The following is a 19,840-nucleotide window of genomic DNA, read 5'->3' on the forward strand; positions in this document are numbered from 1 at the left end:
TACAGAGGGAAGCAGTCCTCTCCTGCAGACCCTGGCCGAGGGGGAGCAGGACTCAGTAAAGAAGCCAGAGGTTTTGTCCTCAAATACTTTTTAATAAATAGACAAAATCCACTAGATTGATGCAGCAAACTAAGGTCAGAGGAGAGGGGAAACTATGGAGGGAAGAGCCCCTGAGTCAGCAACACAACCTCCTCCCCAACCCTCCGGGCTTAAGGCACTTTCAGGGGGGACAGGTCCTTGGGGTCCTGTTAAACAGGGTGAATGGGAGAGGGAGGGATCAGGGTCCCTTCTCCCACGTTTGCATCAGGACATCACTGCCCTTCTCCCCTACTCCACAACCCCATTCCTGATTTACTGCCCTCATCACACACTGTTCTGAGGGAAGTTTTGGGAGGTGTTCCTTGGGGGCGTATGCCTATGACCCTGAGGAAGCAGATCCTGTCACATCCTGATGGGGCACCAGCAACCCACTCTACCCTCTTCATCCCAAGGAGCCATGTCGGGGGGAAAGGGTGGAGGGGACCCATGGGCCAGGCTGGGACCCAGGGAGCTAGGTGGTGCCCGACATGGGATGCCCATCGGAACCTGGCTCAGGGTGCCCATCAGCAGCCAGGATGGGGTGCGCATCGGGGCCCTCCCGCCGGGGGCTGCCCCAGTTGTTCCTCAGGATAGTGCCGGTCTTCTCCTCCTTGAACTGCTGCCGGTCTTCCCGCGGGATCTTCACCGCGTGGTACTGGGGCACAGTGGACTCGGGGTACTGTGCCCGCTTGAAGAATCCCATCTGTAACGACCCCAGGCCAGACATGAGGAGCCTGCAGGGCTGAGGGCCCTGGAGCAGATGCCCAGCACAGCCCAGCACCTTGCCTCCGCCATGAGTGGGGGAGAAAGTACCAACCACAGCAGAAAGGAGCTGGGTGGAACAGCATCCCGTGCGGTGCGTGGCCCCCCAGCAGGTGCCACAATTAATGCCAGGCCCCCAGGTCCTCCCCCACGGCGAGAGAAAAGACCAGGAGGGGCCAAAGGTGCAGGACCAAGGACATCTCCCTTGGCTCCGGAAAGAGGGGGTTGAAGATGGAACAGCAGGACCGCTGACCCCACCCAAGCTTTTTAAGAGACCCAACAGCATGCCCCAGAACATAAACAAGATCTGAGACAAAAAAATGACTTCCTAGACCCCTGCATACTGGGAACGACTCCTCTCGAGCCTCAGACACACACCCCGTGTACTCAAACAGCATTTCCCTCAGGGCAGGGCCCTCTCAAGTCCATGAATATGGTGACCTCGCCCCGCCCTACATCATGAACACATTGGCCCTTCTATACGGAGGTGGAAATATGCCCCTTGCACACTCACATTCAGGACCACCCAAGGCTCCTACATGCTCAGACCGCACGGCATGTCCTTGTGCATTTGTCTTTGCACACTCATGCCCACAGAAAAGCCATGCATGGCACCTTCCTGCACCTCCACATGCTCATACTGCATGAGCCCGGCCACCCCTTTGTGCATGCCTCAGGTTGTGTGTACTCACCCTTATAAAACCCCCCTTATAATTACCTTCCACCCCCGTTCCACACCACCCCCGTGCAATCTCATTTCCTCACCCTGGTCCCCTGAATGCTGGGGGCTCTACTCACACATACACACTCACACGCACACACACATGCACACGCACAATTACCCCACAGTCCCCGGGCCCCCAGCTTCCACGGCCGAGGGCTGCACAGCCAGATGGGCCCGGTGATAGTTGGTGGGAAAAGATGAACTCTGGCTGCTCCGATGGAAGAAGCCACACTGGGATGTCAAGGGCGGGGAGGAGCAAAAGAGGTGGAGCATGGGAAGACTCAGGAGGGGTGGGTGGGGGCCCTTATCTCTATTCCGTCCCCCTTCCAAGAAAGCAGGGGGCAGGGATTCTGGAGCCAGTTTCATGAAGTCCCCGAAGACTGGCCAGGTTCCCCACACTTTGGATGCTCAGCCAGAGGCCTGGTCCATTGATGACTCACATTTACCAAACAGTGCGCTTCGTCTGCACCTGGTCCGGGGAGGACCGGGGGCAGTTCTCCAGAGGGCCCCAAAGACATGCATGGTCCTCCAATTGCCCAGATGTGGCATGTGGTTCAGGGTCTGACGAAGGGTGGTGGATGTGGTTCCCTGTACTGACATGTGCACGTGTGTGCTTTTAGGTGGAACCCCAGACACAAAGGGGATTCTGTCTACACTCTCTGTGTTTGAAGACGGTTCCACGTAGAGCCTGGTACGCGAAGGTTCTGAGTTCCGTGCTGGAGGCAGTCCCTGGAGGTTGTTCTCCACGCTGCTGGGTCTCTTATCACAGTTGCCTTCCCAGCCTTCCTGCCATGCTCTTGTTAAATCAGCCCCCACTTCCCTGCCTCTGTGGCTCTGCCTCCCATGGGCCCACCCACCTCATCTCCCACCTCCAGATCCTATGACCCCACCTTCTTCTAAGCCACCTGCTCTCCAGCTTTCTCACCTCTACCTCCCCCTGCACTCGCTTGCCCTAGCGCCTTCCGCCTGGTCCTTCCTGCAAGGCTCACCTCCCCCACTAGCCCATCAAATCCCGGAGGTCAGCATCTGCATCTGACTTCTCTCTGAAACTCCGGAGCCCGACCCAGTCCCTGGGACATACAAGCGTTCAGTGTCGATGGGCCGATAAATGAAAGAACGGGAGGGACAGAGAACCAACGCATGGAGGGCCTCCCGCCTGACGGGGAAGCCCAGCCCCCACCAGCGCCGCCTCCCCGAGCCGCACCTTCCACATGAGCAGCACCAGCAGCGCCAGCACGAGCAGCCCAGCCAGGACGGCCAGGAGGATGACCCACCAGGGGGCTCCTTCTGCCGCCACAGCCACAGGGTCCAGGTAAACCATCACGGGGATCTGGGGAATGAAGGGTTCAGGGAACAAGGACCGGAGCAGAGGGAAGAAGAGCTTCCCCACCCCAACCTCACCAGCCCTGCAGCTCACCACCGTGGAGGCATCTCTGAGCAGCAAGTTCTTGACAGAAGACTTCACGGTGATATTGGCTCGGACGATCACCTCCAGGGACTTCACAGCCGAGTACTCCTACGGGAGCAGAGAAGGCAGCCTTCTCCTTAGTGGCCCCGGCCCCGCCCCCGCTCCTGAAATTCCAAGTGCCGCGGTGCCCAATACAGAGGGCATTTCTGCCCGTCCTGGGTTAAGAGTGTGCTGCACTTGGACAGGGAGAAGGCAGAAAGAGCAGTGAGTCCCAGAGGGACGGCTGGGGAAGAAGATGCCAGCCCCACCGCCACGGTGCCCTTACCTCCAAGAAGGTGCTATTCCAGAGGCGGCCCCACACGTGCAGCACAGCGGCGCGGTCAAAGCTGTAGAGAGGGCAGCTGAATACCACGCAGTTGGCAGTGCCCCGGGCACAGTCCTAGGGACCAGGACAGGCAGGGCTTTGAGCCACGTGGTCCCCGCCCACTGAGCCTCCCCAGGGCCCAGCAGCCTCACATATGCGCTCACACAGACACAGAATCTGCCCAGAGACTTCCCTTCGTCTGTCCATCCATGAGGTCCCACACCTTGGACCCCCTATTGCCCTTGTTCCTCACTCATATCTCTCCCATTTTCCTTAGCCGTCCTCAAACTCACCTCCTCCAGGAAGTCCTCCCGAACTAACCCCGTGGTCCAAAAGAGCAGCCTACCCCAAATCTGGTCTATCTGACCTTGAAATACATGGGGAGCAGGGAGGAGGTCTCTTATTTGACAGCAGCAGCAGAGTAGTTTCCCAGTTAATGCTTATGTTATATAACAACGGTCCCGTTTACTGAGCATCTCCTAGCTGTAAGGTATTTATTAAAGCCATCCTGCAAGATGCATATTATTATCATCCTCATTTCCTAATTTTCCAAACTAGAAAATTAAAGTTCAAAGAGGCCAGGTGCAGGGTGCCTGACTGGCTCAGTCTGTAGAGCATGTAACCCTTGACCTCGGGGTCATGAGTTCAAGCCCCTTGTTGGCCAAAGAAATTACTTAAAAAAAAAAAAAAAAAAGAGGGGCACCTGGCTGGCTCAGTCAGTGGAGCTTGAGACTCTTGATCTTGGGGTTGTGAGTTTGAGCCCCAAGTTGGGTGTGGAGCTTACTTAAAAATAAATTCTTTTTTTTTTTAAAGATTTTATTTATTTATTCATGAGAGACGGAGAGAGAGAGAAAGAAGCAGAGGGAGAAGCAGGCTCCCAAGGAGCAGGGAGCCCGATGCAGGACTCGATCCCAGGACCCTGGGATCATGACCTGAGCCGAAGGTGGACGCTTAACCATCTGAGCCACCCAGGCGCCCTTAAAAATAAATTCTTAAACAAAAAGAAAAGAAAAGAGGCCAGGTGACCTGGCTCAGGCTGCACAGCTAGCAAGCTGGTAAGTGGTAGAACAGATATTTGAATCCGGGTCCATGTCAGGCAAAGCCACACTCTTATGCTAAGCCCAAACCCACTGAAGGAGGAGGAGGCTGTCCCAGGAGCTGCTGGGGCACCGGGGACTTAAGCCCTGCTCCTTCCAGGTCTCACCTACATCCGTTTGGCCCAATCCCACCTGATGATCCAGTAGCCTAAAAATGGTGTTATATTCACCACACTTCGTGTACAGGAGAAGGCCTTTGAGAGCATTTGAATTCTTTGAATCATCTTTTATTTTGCCACTTTTGAGCAACTCAAGAATCCTTGGCCAGTTTGTCTAAAGGCAATTTTAAGTGAAAAAAATCAAAGTTCTTATTATTAGAAAGGGAAGCCTTTCAGGGGAAATCAGCCACATGGAGAAGGCAGGACGATACCCGTGACAGGGAACCTAGCATGATGCAAGTTCACGGTACCCCCACGCGCCTTCGTGTGGCCTCCTGCCATGCTCTCCGGGAGCAGGGAAGCTGAGGGCCCCCACGAGAGACAGGGTGTGACAGTGGAGCTCCTCCCCAGACAGACGACGCCAGGCCCAGCCCAACTGTTCACATCCTCCCCCCCCAACCCCCGCCAACAGTCTCTTTGACTCCTTCTATCGCCCAACCTTCCACACCCAGGTCTCCGCCTCCTTGCAGCCAGGCCAAATACCCCCCAGTCTGTCCCCTCCACACCCACCGGCAGCACTGTCCTACAAGGGAAGAGCACAGAGCGCGTGCTTATTGGCTCAATACATCCACGTAAAGAACCAAACTATGCCCAACAAGTAATTGATTGTGTGGCTAACTGGCTGCAGGCCAAGGGCACTGCTCTGGAGTGAATACTTGGTGGTCACAGGGGGGACCCGTGGTGTCAGCAGCTGCTTCATGGGTGTGATATAAACTGTCTTGTCAACTCGCTCCAGGTGTGTGACCATCACACCTGTCAACAGGCCAGCCTCCTGGACGCCCAGCCCCCCCTAAAGCTCCCTGCCCCCCACACCCCCTGTCACATCACCAACAGCCCTGCCCCTCATTCGGACTGTACCGTGTTTGCCCTGTCCTCACCAGGGTGATGTTTTTCTTCTTCTCGGCGGAGGACACCGGCCACCAGGACGTGCTGGGCTCCAGCTGCTCAGGATGCTCCTCCTGTTCCGGCTGCTCCAGTTCCCGTCGCCGCCTGTCCCTGCTGTCCACGTCCTGGATGCGGGGAGTGGGAGCAGTGAGCGTCCCTCCCAACACAGCCATCCTGAGATGCCATCTCCTCCCCACTGCCTTCCCCCTGGGCCCCCACAGCCTCCCACAGCCGCCATGACGTCCTTCCCAAAGTCTAACCCCCCTCCACCCTGCCTCAGTGGCCCTGACCACCCTGCCTAAGCCTCACCAGCTGGAGGATGTTGGGCCTCGGGGAGCAGAGCCCCTTCTGCCCGGGCCCCTGCCCGCCCTCCAGCTCCACCCGCATGGGGTACAGCAGCCACTTCCCGTTGGCTATCTCATGGGGCCACATGATGTTGAGGAAGGCAGAGCCTAGGGTGTTCAGTGACTGGCCTTCGTTGGAGACCTGTGGGCAGAAGGGAGTGTGAAGGGAGGGTGCTCCATTTCTGAGTGGCCTTAAATCTGCAGAGACAGAGGGGACAAGGGCTGAGGGGAAGGCCTCAGGAAGCAGAATCCCAACGAAGACTTGGGATCCTAAACCCCACCAGGCAACATTCTCTGCCTACGCCAAAGCCAGGAAGGCCTGGAGATGTCCCTACGAGGGTGGGGAGGCCCCAACCAAGCACAGGCAGTTTTAAGGAGAGACATCAGCCTTCCCCCACTGTCCCCATCCCCCAGCTAAAGCCCCTGGCACGAAAGTTTCCCTGGACCCTCATGGCCTACCCAGACCAGCAGGTAACATGTCCACACAGGGATGACCAGGAAATGGTCAGTCGAGGCCCCAACACAAACACCTGCCCACAATCAAGGTCCAGGAGCAAGGGGAGGCCTTGAACGTGCTGGACCATCATGCCCCCATAGGGTGGAAGAACCATAGCCTTGGGACATGTCTCAGCCTCTCTCTGGGCCAAGAAGGGAGGGACCTGACCAGGGGCCTTACCAGGACACTCACCGTGACCTCATACTTGACCTTGCTGCCTATATCCCGCTCAGACTTCATGGCACTCTCACCCCGCACCACACCAGAGAAGAAGAGCTGCTGGGGAATGGCCAGCCTGGCGTGGAAGGGTCAGAATGGGGTGCTGAGGAGGCCTGGGGCCTGGCTGACTAGAGGGTGAGGAGGCAGAGCCCAGGCCAGGGCTTGGGAGTAGCAATGCCCACCCCTCCAGCCGATGTGCCCATTTGGGCAGAGCTTACCCTGTGATGGACAGCGGCAGCTCAATGAAGACACGAGCTTGGACAGAGATCGGATGAAGCTCCTGCTCGCTGATTCTGGTGTGTGGGCAGGAGCACGCATGGGCAATGGGGCATAGGCGCCACCCCAAGGGCTCCGATGAAAACAGCAGAGCCCCATCCAGGTGGACATCAACCCAGCTGACCCTACCCTCACCACCCCCTGGCCCCCCCAGGCTCACGTGGCCAAGAGCAGTTCCACTTCCAGCTCTGTGGTCTCAATAGTGATCCCTGAGGTGCTAAGGATGAGGTAAAAGGTGACCTAGGCCAAGAGCGGAGAGTGATTAGAGTCGGGGAAGGCTAGGGGCTGGAGAAGGGGTCAGGGCTTAGAGAGGCTCTTGGACAGGGATAAGGGCTGACATGCCAACCTGGGCACCTCTCTTCATGGGGTTCCCCAGCTCACACTCGACATGGGAGGCATTCTCATTGGACAGGCAGAGCGGCTTCTCCTGCAGTGTGGAAAGGAGGAGAGGTCAGTCCGGGTTACCGGAGAGCCCCCAACACCCCACCCCACCCTGCCGCAGGCCCTCACCGTGGCGTCCAGGGCGCGGACTCCTGAGTAGTGCAGAGAGGCAGGGAGGGTGACCAGAAGCTGGGCTTCGTGAGCATCGTCCCCATCAGCCTGGGGCTGGGCTGGATCCGAGGGCAGGTTAGTGACCGTCAGCTCCAGGCCAATGACCGGCTGCCCACTCAGGGCAAACAGGGCTGTCGTCCCATCTGCATCCCTGGAGGTCAGATCCCACTCACACTCTAAATCTGAACATCTTCCTTTGCCTCTCCCTCTCCTGCCCGCTCCCCGCCGGGGGCATGCTGCCTGCCTCCACTCCCTGGTCTCCCCTCCCACTGGCTCCCCCACATCCGCCTCCATGCCAGTCCAAGCCTCAGGTCTTCCCACATTCAAGAGAACCAGACGGGGAGCCTGGAGACCGCTGTTCCGGTCCAAGCTCCCCTACTTCCTCACCTGGGACAAGGAGCTTAACCTCTCTAGGCCCCCGTTCTCCATCCACAAAGGAGCTAATAATAATGCCTACCTCACTGGGTTGGGGAGACTAAACAGTGCGCTGCACATAAACTGTGTATTATTATACGTCCTGTGCAGGCATGTTATTCCTTGCCAGGACAGAGCCTCTGTGGCCCCATCGCTGACCCTCATCTTCTGAATTATCAGCCTCCGCCCTCGGTCTGCAAGCTCAGCCCCACCCCTCGGCCTGGCCTCCTGAGGGCGATTCCTTCTCTTCCTTGAACTCTTGCCTTCCACCCCACCTGCCCCCTCGCTCCCCCTCACATGGGCAGAGGCTGGAACTCCGTGTCACTGACACGGGCACAGAAGCGCGCATGGACCAGCTGCAGATTGCTCTGGCAGATCTTGTCTTCACCACAACCTTGCTTCAGGAAGTGGATCTAGGGAGAGATGTGAGGAGACGGTCATTCCTAGGGGTGAGGCAGGAGGTGAATGTGTCGCCAAGGCACACAGTGGGGTGGAGTATCACAAGATTAAGTAACAGGGTTTCAACTCTCAGATCTGCTGCTTACTAGCTGTGTGATACTGAGCTGGTCACTGAACCACCCTGAGCTGTGTCCTCCTCAGTAAAACGAGCATGTGATGACGCTGAGGTAGAGGCCAGCAGGCTAGCTCACAGCGAGATCACATCTCCCCAGCCTCCCTTCCGTGTAACCGATTCTGGATTTAGAATGTGAAGAGAAGTGAAGGGCATCACTTCCAGGCTGGCCAGGAGAGCCATATAAGGAGCTTCATGCTCCCCCTTCCAGCTGACAGGGATGGAGGCGACCTAAGGACCTCGGGGGCCACATCTCAGGATGGCAGATCCCCATCAGCCCGGGCCCCTGAATGGATGCATAGAATGGAAGGTCAGTGTCCCCTCTAACGAGGAACCCATGATCACTTGAGCCATTTTCCATTTTGTGGTCTACTTGTCACAACACCAAGAGACGGGGGAACTGCTGGGGTAGCCTGTGAAAGAGTTTTGGAAGCTATGAATGCTTGTCACTGTGAGGGATGATGATCATTACTCCTTCCAGCTCCTTCTCCTGAGCTAAGCCAGAACCCATGCTCACCTCTGCCCGCTGGGTGCTGGGCTGGTGAGCATTGAGGATGGGGGCCACTGGGGGCAGCCCCTGGCCAGGAGCCTGTCGCCGGAGCCGTGGAGTCTGGAGATTGTAGGACAAGGTCACCACAATGGCCCGAAGCTTGTCCTTGACATTCTCCTGGGAAGAGGAAGGATGGACATGGATACTAGGACAATCCTCAGGCCCCAGCCAGACCTAGGTCAGATTCTGAAACTTGGCAAGAAGCTTGCAGAGATGAGAGAGAGAGAGGTAGAGACCAGAGTGAGGGGGAGGGAGAGCGACTGGGGTGGAAAAGGGAGGAGACCAGGATCCAGGGCTTTTGAGGACCAGGTATGACAAGGGAACCTGCCATCTCCATCTCCAGGGAGGATAGAACTTGTACTCCGCACACAGAAGGCAGAAGACACAAGAAGGCCGCAGGTGAAGAGGTCAGCCCATAAGGGAGGCTTCCCAAAAGTTGAGATCAAAGAACGAGCTGTGAGCATGTTAGGGAAGAAGCTAAAAAGAATCAAAGAAAAGAAGTCATGCAATGACGATGACCCTCAGAGGCCAAGGGTTCAGGGCCCACCTGTAGCTGGAACATGGTGTCTCCACAGACTCGGTCATGCTGGTGCTTCAGCCACACGGTGCCTGAGGCTTGGTGCTTGGGGTCATCTGGGCCACGGCTCAGGAAGGTCACACGGGGGACCTGGCCCCGGAGCCTCCGGTCTGTGTCTCCATCTAACACATAATCCAGGGCTGTGACATGTGGAGAGAAGAGAAGAGCCAGTGAGCTGGGGAACGGCTCTAATCTGACCCTATCCCTGAGATGCCCGTCTCTCTACCTCAGAGGGACCCACCCTGAAGCCCAATGGGGCAGGAAAGGGGAGGAGGACTTCACTCACCCACAATAGGGCTGTAGCTGCTGGGGGTTGCAATGTAGCTGAAACAGACCCTCAAGTCCACGCTGTGGGGGCAAGGGTAGCTCCTGAGCCAGGCCAGGTTGATGGGCCAACGCCTCACTCCTGCCTCCCCAGCCCCAGCCCCCAGCCCCACACTGGGCAGAGAAAGGGAGAATGGGGAAAAGTGGGCCCTGAAATCTCCCTGCCTCCCCTTGGATCCCGTCTCACCAGACCGAGTGGCCAGCAGCACAGTTAGGCTGCTCTAGGTCGATGGCTCGGGGAGCAATGAAGACCTCATGGGAGACATGAAGGACAGGTCTGGCCCTGGGGAATGGAGAGTCGAGCACAAGAAACATGAGACTCTGAGGCAGGGAAAGAGCCCAGCTGATCTCAGGCAGGGAGAGGCAGAGGAGAGGAAGGAGCTCACCTAAAGAGCACAGCAGTGTCGGCCAGGGAGCCGACCAGTAGGTCCGGGTAATGGTTCCCATCCACGTCCAGGCCACCCGAAAGGGAGTAGCCAAAGCTCTTTATACCCACGGCCTCACCCTCCAGCACCTGCAGGACCAGACCATCAGCTCCCCCACAGCATCACCCCCAGCTCCGCCCCCTGCCCTCTGCTGCCCCCTAACTCCCCCCACACCTACTCCTCCCACACCTCATCCCAACGAACTCCCTCACCTGGGAAGGTTTGATGACAACCCCCAGGCTGCTCCCATGGTAGATAAAGACTTTCCCATCCCCATCAAAGGGAGCCCCCACAGCGATATCTGTGGGTATGAGAAAAAAGGTAATCAGACTGGGGGGGGCGGGGGGGGCAGTCATCCGGACCCCAACCTTCCCTCAGTCACTCAGTTCCATATACTATGTTTTTTATTTTATTGAGAGGCTACTAAGTCCCAGGCATCTTACACACATCATTTTTAAGCCTCTTAGCTACTCTCTGCAGATATCACCGGCTCGGAAAGTTTACTTGACCCAAGTCACAAAGCTGGCAAATGGCAAAGCTCAGATGCCAGCCTAGGTTGCTTCTCTCCCAGAGCAGTCAGAAGGCCTCCCCCGGAACTCTGAGGTGCTTCCCCATCCCTGCCTCTGACCCTCCCTCCCCCGGGGCTTTCCAGTTCCCAGTCACACCTGCAAAGCCATCTTGGTTGATGTCCCCCAAGACAGCCAGGCTGATCCCGAACATGGAGTCAGGAGAGCCACAGAGCCGGAGAGGGGAGACCCCAGCCCAGTGACCCCCCTGGTTCATGTACACATACACGGCACCCCCCAGCTCTTCTTGGCGCTCAAAGAAGTAGGGGGCACCCACTAGCAGGTCTGCCCAGCTATAGAGAGAGGGAAACAGTCAGTGTGGCTCCTTCCCCAGCCACGGCAGTCAGAAAGATGCTGGAGGCCCGCCCAGCCTCCCCCAGGCTCCACTCCGCTGTGCCCATTCTCACCCATCATTGTTGAGATCAGCCACAGCCAGCGAGTAGCCAAAGCCAGAGGTCAGGCGCTCCCCAGACAGCATAACTTCGGGCACCAGGCGGCTGGCACTGTCTTTGCGCAGAATGACCACAGCACCCTTGTGGTTGGCACGGGGGGCCCCTGCCACAAAGCTCAGCTCCTCTGCACGCACCAGACCCTTCCCCGAGTCAATGGAGAAACCTGGGTGGGGTGACTTACCAGTGAGCCCTCCCCAAAAGACTCAGGAGCCTAGCTGCGTCCAGGCACCGCCCTCCCCCACTCTGCCCCCTCCTCACAGGTCTGGAGCCAAAAGGTACAGGTGCCCTCCAAGTTATCACCACCACAGCTGGACGGCCCTGCCTCCCCCTCCCAAGGCCTGGGAGCCCTCCCACACCCAGAGACTAGAATTTGACACAAGAAGTGCAATGAGGTCAGCCTCAGGGACTGGGGAAGAAAGAGAAAGGCAATGGCTAGGAAGGCCAGCCGGCTGGGCAAGAGCTGAGCAGGGTGCAACGCCTGAGATCCCCAGGGGGCTGCTCTACCTTCTGCACACCCAGGAGGCCCCAGCCCCATCTAATGCACCTTCTTTGCACCCCCAGCTCCGTCCATGCTGGCAGGGAAAGGAAGTCTTCATGTGGATAGAGGGGAGGGAAGGGGGAGTGGGAAAGAATTTGATTCACCCAAACATCTCCCAGGCCTGGTTTCCTCCCCCTCTGCACAGGGCTGCAGACGAAACAATGAGAGGGACTTACCAACGAGGATAGACCTTTCTCTGGCACGTGCCCACTATCCAACCCTCAGAGAAAGTCCCACTAGAGCTCTACCCTCCTTTCCCAGTACAGCCTCAACCCACCTGGTTCTTCCTCCATGGAGACCCCTGTTCACAGCCCCCTAGGCCATCCCCCTTGGGGCATCTTCTGGGGCCTGGTCACTGGGCCTAGCTCTTCTTTGAAATTTGGGCCCAATATGTATTTCCCTGGGTGTCTGTTGGTGAGGGTCGGGCAGCAGAGGAGGGGAGGCCAGGCCAAGCCCGCAGGGCCCAGGGGGACGTGGTGGAAGCTTACAAACCTAAGTAGCTATTCAGGGCCAAGTCTCCGGCTGGTCCTGGGAGCCGGTCAGCGGGGTCCAAAGTTTTATACACCAGCTGGTCAGGGTCAGAGCTATCAATGTTGGTCACAAAGAGCAACCCTGCGGGGGGCAGGTGGGGGGAAACACCAGGGAAGGGACATCCAGAGGAGGGGCCACAGAGTGGGGAGACAGAGCCAGACACAAAGGCAAGAAGAAGGAGATAGGAGAGGAAGAGGGAGAGAACGAATATGAGGGAGACAAAGAGACGAGAGATACAAGAATCAGAGACAGGAAGACAGAGAGAGAAAGGGTGAGAGACAGAGACAGAGAGACAGAAGGACGGGAGCGTGGAGAGGGAGGACAAGAGAGAGGAGCAGAGGGTTAGAGCCGCTCTGGGCCAGGGAGGGGTCCCTACCAAGGTAGCTGTTGGCAGGGACCGGGATGAGGCGGGGTTCCTGCTCCTTCTCACCCCCCGCCTCGTAGGGCCCGTCGTCCAGGTGCGCCAGGTCCGCTGAGCCCTGCGCACAGAGCTCCACCCTGGCGGTGCCTGCAAGGACAGACCTGTTAGTGCCCGGGCCAGGCGGCGAGGAGCACCTCTCAGGCCAGGTGCCAGTTAGGCAGGCACACGGGGAAGCCCCTCCTCTCCTTCGCGGCCCTATCTCTCTACCCCTTCCCCAGCCCAAGCCGCCGGCCCCACAGACTTGCCGCCCCACTCACCGAGTGTCAGCTCAGCCAGCGGCAGCGTGCGGAGACGGGAAAGGGGGTGACGCCGTGGGGCTGGCGTGCTGGAGCGAGCAGGCCCAGCCGTGCGTGCGGGGGCTCGTGCCAGTGTGGTGGGGAACACTCAGCCACTCGAAGGCGGGGAGACTCCCCGACTTGTGTGTGTGCTGGCATGATGGGGGTGGAGGACGCGGCAGTGCCCCAGGGCGACATGGCAGTGAGCGTGTGGGCATGCTTGGCCACGTGCTGCCCCCAATCCCATCTCTGAGGTAAGAGGACGTTTTGGTTCCCTTCTCCCCTCCCTGAGGAGTGACTCACCCTTCCAGTTATAGGTTCCCGGGGCCCCAAAGAGGAGGTAATGGCTGTCGGGGGAGAAGGCAGCGGCTGTGCCCTGCTGGCAGAACCCAAATTGTTCGTGGCCCTGGGGGCGCCCCTCACAGAACTTCCATTCCCCACCATCCAGCTCATCACGGATGGCCAGGTCTTGGCTTAGCACAAAGCAGCGACCAATCACATCCCTGGTCTCTAGGAGCTGGTCTACTCGCTGCCGAGCCTCGTACCGGTGTGCGCAGGTCTGTGGGAGGAAGCGACGCGGGGTCATCCGCTCCCCCCCACCCCCATGTGGGCCGGTGACCCGCTGGAGCCACGCGGCCCCTGTGCAGACAAGCACGCAGACACACACACATCACTTGGGCACCACCCCCCAGCCCAGTGCTAGGCGATATACACATACCTATCCCATCTGCACTCACTTCCCTGCGCTGCTAGGAAGAAGCCTTGTTCCACGTTCTGCCTGGGGACCCAGGCCCCACTAAGCCAGCACACAGCACCCCATATGTGCCTATCCCCGACAGGCCAAGCTGGTCCTGACTCAGGACCTTTGTAAGTGCCACCACTTTGCCTGAGAAGAACTTCCTCCTCTCTCCACTCCCGAAGCATTGCTTATTCTTGAAAGGCTGGCTGAACTCTACCCCCCACTGCCCCCACAGGAGTCTTTTCTCTCCGCTCCTCCTTTGGACTTTCACATACTGGGGACTGTACTGCTCACTTAACATTAGCCATATTCTGGGGCGCCTGGGTGCCTCTGTCGGTTAAGCGTCTGCCTTCCGCTCGGGTCATGATCCCGGGGTCCTGGGATCGAGCCCGCATCGGGCTCCCAGCTCGGCGGAGAGTCTGCTCCCTCTTCCCCTGCTCATGCTCTGTCTCTCACTCTCAAGCTCTCAAATAAATAAAAATTTTAAAAATTCTTTAAAAACATTAACCCTATTCCGCCCTACGGTGACTCTGATTATTAATTGCGTTTGCACGTGTTAGTGATGATACGGAGAGAAACAGACACAGAAAAACAGAGAACGAGAGTCTCCAGAACCATTCAGTAGGCTTTGTGAGCCATGGACCAGGCTTTTTCCCATCTTTACGTTTCCTCTCTCAGTAACTAGCACAATGCCTGATGCTTAAAAGGTTCTCAGTAAGAGTTTGACAAACGGATAGGTGGATGCTTAGATGATCTTAAAATTTTAAGGACAGGCACCATGTCTTGTACCTTTGGTCCTGGGAATGAGGCCATCATACCACATGCCAACCTGTGTTCTATAAGCACACCTGCGCACAGGCACACACCATATACACACGCACACACCCGCCCTGGCATACAGGCACAAGAAATGGTACTCACGACAATCTTGCCCCCAGGTCCCTGGCTCCGAACGCTGACTCCCAACCACTGGTTCTCCTTGCTCTCCTTCTGCACATCAGCTGGAGGCAGGACAGTGGGAATAAGGAGAGGGAAGAGGAGGCCGAGTCCTCCCCCTTCCCTTCCTGTGCCATGCCCCTCCCCAATCCTGCGGGGTCCTCACCTCCGCGGTCAATGTCCACTCTGTAGCAGTCAGTCTCTTCCAGGCTCAGGGGGCAAGCGAAGAGGCCTCCGGTGCGATTCGCCTGCTGCCCAGGCAGAGCCAGGGCCTGCGGAGCACCCACCAGCAGCCTGCACAATGGGGCAGGGGCCAGAGTTGGCAGCCAGAGTGCCGTGCCTCCCCAGCGCTGCCCAGACCCGACCCCTCAGAACCAAGGAAATGAAGAACTAAGGAGGAAGGCCAGAAGACACGTTCCCCAAGTCCTGGCAAGGGCAAATTAATACACTTGGCCATGCAATCATCACATTATATATGCACATACTATCTGGATGAGGGCCCATGTGCCCCGTAGATACGCACACACAGACACACACGCACGCGCGCCAAACCAAGTGGCCTGGCCAGCGCAGCTTTTTGAAAGAACCGCCTGTTCCCAGCACCTGTTCCTGACCAGGCCTTTCCTACCCACTTCCTGGCCCCATCCCCAAGCTCTGCCCTCCTCCCCAAACCCAGTCCAGTTGGAACCCTCCCAGAAATGCCAAGAATGCTAAGAGCAAAAGTAACAGGGGCCCAGACTGGCACCATGAGGTGGCCCAGGGACCAGCTTCAGAGGCCAAGCAAGGGGCTAGATATGGGCCTGTCCTTCATCACCCTTCATCGGGGACCCATCAGGGACCCATCAGAGACCCCATCCTCCCAGCAACATGGCCAGCCCGGGATTCTATCTGTCACTCTAGCTGGCATGGAGGTAGGGGCAAGTTCCTCATCTGTCTCCCATCCTACCCCCATTTTCTGCCCATACCCTGAATCCCCTTTCCCATCGTCCCTCCGCTCCCCACATCCATGATTTTCCCCATTCCTCCCACCCGCCCTGCCCCCACCCTGTCCTCTCTCCTACCTCCCCCTCAGACACTTTCCCAGCTATAACTTTCTTGGCAGGACAATTTTCCATGATCACAGCCAAGGCTTCTTCCCCAGGGGAGGACTGTGCTGGGAATGGAGGCTGCCTGGGTCCCCAGGGGCTGAACCCCAGGCCAGGAGTGAAGGAAGGGGTAAGGTGAGGTGACTGGCACCCAGCTGACTACAGGGATCTCTCTTCACAGAAGGAGAGACTCAAAAGTGGAGGCAGGGCAAACCCCGAGGCCTCTCTCCCACACTCTTTTCCTCCCTCTCCCTTGCTGGGGGACAGGGCCCGAAGCTGTTCAGGCAATATTGCAGACAGGCATCTACGGGGCACTGGGCCAGTCCTGAGGGGGAGGGGAGGGCACAGAGCCACTCTCCCTTCCCACAGCTCTGGTCTCTTAGCAGCTGTCGTCCCGCATCAGAGCCGGTGTCCAGACCAAGCAGGGGGTGGGGAGTGGCAAGGAAGAGGGTATGCGTTCGGCATTCATTAACAACTATGTACTGAGAACCCATTGCCCGCCAAGCCCTGTGTCAGGCACTGGTGAGACAAGGCAGTAACATTATTCAGCACCTACTATGGGTCAGGCCCTAGGCTAGATGCCAGGGATATGAGGAACTAACGTTGTTCACCCTCTACCTAATGCTCCAGACATCAGGCTAGGCAGCTTTCACGCATGCTCTCATTTAAGCTTCATGACAATCCTATGTGAGGATTCTTTTCTTGTCTTTCGGACGAGGAAACTCACTGAGACGCATTAAGCAGGATGCTGGAATTCAAATCCACATCCGCCTAATTCCAAAACCCATGCATTTCCACCATACCCAATGACGGGCCATCTCCAGAACACTGAGACAGACCACTCCAGAAAAAGAACAGAAGGAAGGGAAGGGGAGGGGAGGGTACCCCACACAGAAAAGGAAACCAGGTGGCACGGCCAACTTTCAGACAAGTCCGGAGTATCCCCCCACCTCCAAACTCAGAGATGGCCATCTCTTGGAGGACTGGGGCTCTCTTATTCACGCGGTGCCTCAGCTGGTCGGCACATAGCTAAGCACCAAGAGAAGCTAATATCAGTGTTCAGTGTTCACATCTCCCCTAGAGGTCTAGAGTAGGGAGGAGGGTGGAGGGAACGGGTCCATATGGAGGAAAGAAGCTGGTGCACATACATACGGCCAGCCTCACTCTCAGTGCGGAACAGACCAGCCCACCCTCCCTGGAACAAGAGTTCCCACACGCAGCCTCTCTAGTCCCTCCACCTCTGCACCCACCACACACTTTTCTGGCTTCATCCCACCATCCCCAGCCACCCCAGGCCTCCGGACAGAACAAGAGCCTCAGCTGCAGCCACTGCAGGCAAAAGCAAGAACATGTTGGCAGCTGGGGGCAGAGGGATTCCCTAGGAGCCTGGCTAAGCGGAAGCAAAGGAGTAGCCCACTACCACTGCACCTCTCAATTCTGCACACACTCCAGGGCTCTGACCCAAGGCCTGCCCTCCCTGACTCTCAATCTGGGTGGCCCTCTGGGGAGGGTGCTTGGCCTGAAGGCTGACTCAACCAGGGTGATCCAGCCAAGCGTTTGGATCCAGGCTTGCAGGAAGGCACTGAAGCTATTCTCTAGCTCTGTGGAGCACGATACACGAATCACAGTGCTAACACTTTCACAGCACTCCCTCTGGGCCTCGCGCTATTCTAAGGGCTTTATATATACTAAGAACTCTTAAACCCCACAACTATCTGGTAGTACTACTGCTTAACTCCGTTTTACAGTTGAAAGATATAAATGAGGCTGAAGCCACAGAGCAAAGAAGGTTAGATTTCAAAGTCTCATCCAGGGGCAAGATTGAAAGACATCAAAACGGGTGAGGCCTTTCGATCAGTGGATGCTGGTGAAGGCGACCTGCAACTCACAAGCTAGGGACTGAGCAAGGCCCCTGGTCTCTCATGTGCCACCAGGCAGCAGAGCACCCCTTGCTGGAGCAAAAGCAGGGTCAGGCAGTCAGGCTCCCCTGGGAAAGCCCCCGGCTTGCCTCTCGGAGCCTGAATCAGGGGCCATCTTCAGAGAGGAGGGGTAAATAACAAGAGACCAAGCTATTAAAAATAACCCAGAATTTGCCTGGAAATAGCTCAGAGAGTTCAGCATGTCCTAAAAAGGCCTCCAGTCCTGGAACTCAGGCTGATGGGGGAAGAAGGGAGGGAGGGAGACAGAGATGAGGTAGGAAGCAGATAGAAGGGCTGAAGAAGAGATGAAGTCAGTTGCTTTCTATCTCTCCCAAAGTTTGGGGGACCACTGACCATCCCTGATGACAGGGATAATGGAAGAAGAAAGATTAGAGCTAGCCCCTCCTCCTCGAGCGGGGTAAGAGAAATGAGCTCCTGTCCCTACCCTCTGCCCCCAAGCCAATGGTATCAGGGAGAAGACAATCCCAGTGGACGGCATTGATCCCAGTAATGGACACTTAGTGTGCCTTAGGCACCAGCCTAGGAAAGAAAAGCCCCCTGGCAGGAGGGGGTGGGAAGCTTCCTTCCCCTTGTCTCTCTTTTTAAAATCATACATGTAGCTGGAGCCAACAGCACAGGAAACATAACAGACACAGGCCCCACACACATGTGTCCATTTCACATGAGTCCTGAACTGATTAGAAAATAACTAGAATTGTCCTCTGCCCCTCACTCCTCCCTGCCTTCCCCCACTACTGAGATTCCTAGACCTTGAAATTTCCTGAGGGGGAGGAAGGAGAACAACCTGGCCAGCATCCCTTCTGGATCTCTCTCTCTCTCCCTCTCTCTTTCTCACTGCTGCTGCTTCTGCTACAACTTTTGGGGGCTCTGCTTCCTGTCATTCTATCATCAAACCGTCTAGTACCGGCTGCCATACCCTCCCAGGTCCTCTTCCAACCTCCCCGTGATCTTGAGCCACAGAATAAAATGGCAGGGCTCTCCTGGCCTCCGCTGTCCTGCTGTCTTCATCCCACCCCATGGCAATGCTCTGACGGGAAGTTATTTCTGGAGTCTACCCTCCATCCCTCCCATGGTGTCTTCAACCTCTCTGTCCTTTCCCTCTCCTCCTGCCCTAAGCAGAGACAAGATGTCCAGTCCCCCTTCCTGAGGGAATCCAGCCCTCTGAAGGAGGGGAGTCCCAGACCCTGGGACTGAGGCAAGGATGCAAGTTGGGGGAAACCTGCCAAGACAAGAGCCTCCCTCTCCAACTCATCCCCAAAGCAAGACTCTGAGTCTCAGGCCCTGAGGGTACGTCTCCAGACCCAACACAGGTAAGGCAAGGTCGAAGTACGGGATATCTGTGGATACCCTGAGTCGTCGTGGGGTTGGAAGAATGAGAGATGGGGTGGGGTGTTGGGGGGAAATCTGTGGCTCGGGCACGGGGACTCTGGGCGGGTGCGGTGACTCACCAGCTCTGGGGTCGGGGCTGCAACTGCCGGTGCAGAGCCACAGAGAAGCCGAAGAGGCTACCCGGCTCGCCCTCCTTGCGCAGGGCGCCCATCACGTCCAGATTGAAGGCGACGGCACCCGGGGCGAGCAGTCCGGCCAGCAGGGAGCCAAGAAGGTAACAAATCCCGGGGGCGCCCCGAGGATCACGGCCCGGAGTCCCGGCCATGCGGCGAACCCTGGGCGCGCTCCGCACGAGCGCAAGAAAACTCGCTCGCTCCCGCAGCCCCAGGTCTCCCACGGCGGGTCTCTGGTCTCGAGTCTCGCACGTCTTTCAGGGCTCTCGCAATCTCTCTCCTCCCCACCCCTCTCCCGCCGCTCCACCGCCGCGTCCCCCGCTGCCCCAGCACCGGCTAGGACTACTGCAGCAGCCCCAGGCCAGGCGAGCGCTCCCGCTCCCGCCTCCTCCCCCAGGGGCGCCGCCCCGGCCCCGCCCTCGGCCCCGCCCCTCGCTCGCGCGGCAGGTGGAGGCTTCGCGATGTCGCAAAGGGAGGTCCAGGCTGGCGACTCGGTGTGGGAACCGGCCTTGCTCGCCAGGATCCCCACCCGGGCTTTGGCCCCGCCCCCGCCTGCGCGCTCCTGCCCTTCCCCCCCCCCAACTCCTGCCCTAGCCCCCGAGTGGTGGGGGCGGCGCCTGGGGATGGGGAG

The 19,840-nt window shown here is 57.8% G+C and overlaps 1 protein-coding gene across 1 annotated transcript; it reads right to left on the reverse strand.

Moving 5' to 3' along the window:
• Positions 1-84: 84 nt before the first annotated feature.
• Positions 85-19,376, reverse strand: ITGA7 (integrin subunit alpha 7). The gene is made up of 26 exons (XM_028110866.2): positions 19,156-19,376; positions 14,849-14,976; positions 14,668-14,747; positions 13,311-13,566; positions 12,688-12,819; positions 12,273-12,392; positions 11,198-11,405; positions 10,890-11,083; positions 10,437-10,525; positions 10,186-10,313; positions 9,987-10,082; positions 9,762-9,823; positions 9,446-9,615; positions 8,866-9,015; positions 8,075-8,190; positions 7,322-7,514; positions 7,158-7,238; positions 6,972-7,051; positions 6,754-6,828; positions 6,509-6,611; positions 5,786-5,962; positions 5,470-5,601; positions 3,298-3,411; positions 2,982-3,080; positions 2,769-2,894; positions 85-781 (listed from the first exon to the last, which is right to left on the reverse strand). Exons 1-26 carry the CDS (start codon positions 19,359-19,361, stop codon positions 551-553), a joined length of 3,546 nt encoding a protein of 1,181 aa, XP_027966667.1. The 5' UTR covers positions 19,362-19,376; the 3' UTR covers positions 85-550.
• Positions 19,377-19,840: the final 464 nt, after the last annotated feature.

The sequence above is a fragment of the Eumetopias jubatus genome, unplaced genomic scaffold (assembly GCF_037043125.1).
Source record: "Eumetopias jubatus isolate StellerSeaLion01/CBP00866 unplaced genomic scaffold, mEumJub1_p1.0 scaffold_8, whole genome shotgun sequence".
In the NCBI taxonomy this organism is placed as follows: Eukaryota; Metazoa; Chordata; class Mammalia; order Carnivora; family Otariidae; genus Eumetopias; species Eumetopias jubatus.

What these genes read in the sequence shown, in the direction of transcription:
- ITGA7 (XM_028110866.2), bottom strand. Translation starts at nt 19,361, where the DNA reads ATGGCCGGGACTCCGGGCCGTGATCCTCGGGGCGCCCCCGGGATTTGT. An exon ending in GGGAACCTATAACTGGAAGG is followed by an intron (nt 12,820 to 13,310) that starts GTGAGTCACTCC and finishes CTGTCCTTGCAG; the next exon opens with GCACCGCCAGGGTGGAGCTC. An exon ending in TTGTCATCAAACCTTCCCAG is followed by an intron (nt 10,314 to 10,436) that starts GTGAGGGAGTTC and finishes CTGGTCCTGCAG; the next exon opens with GTGCTGGAGGGTGAGGCCGT.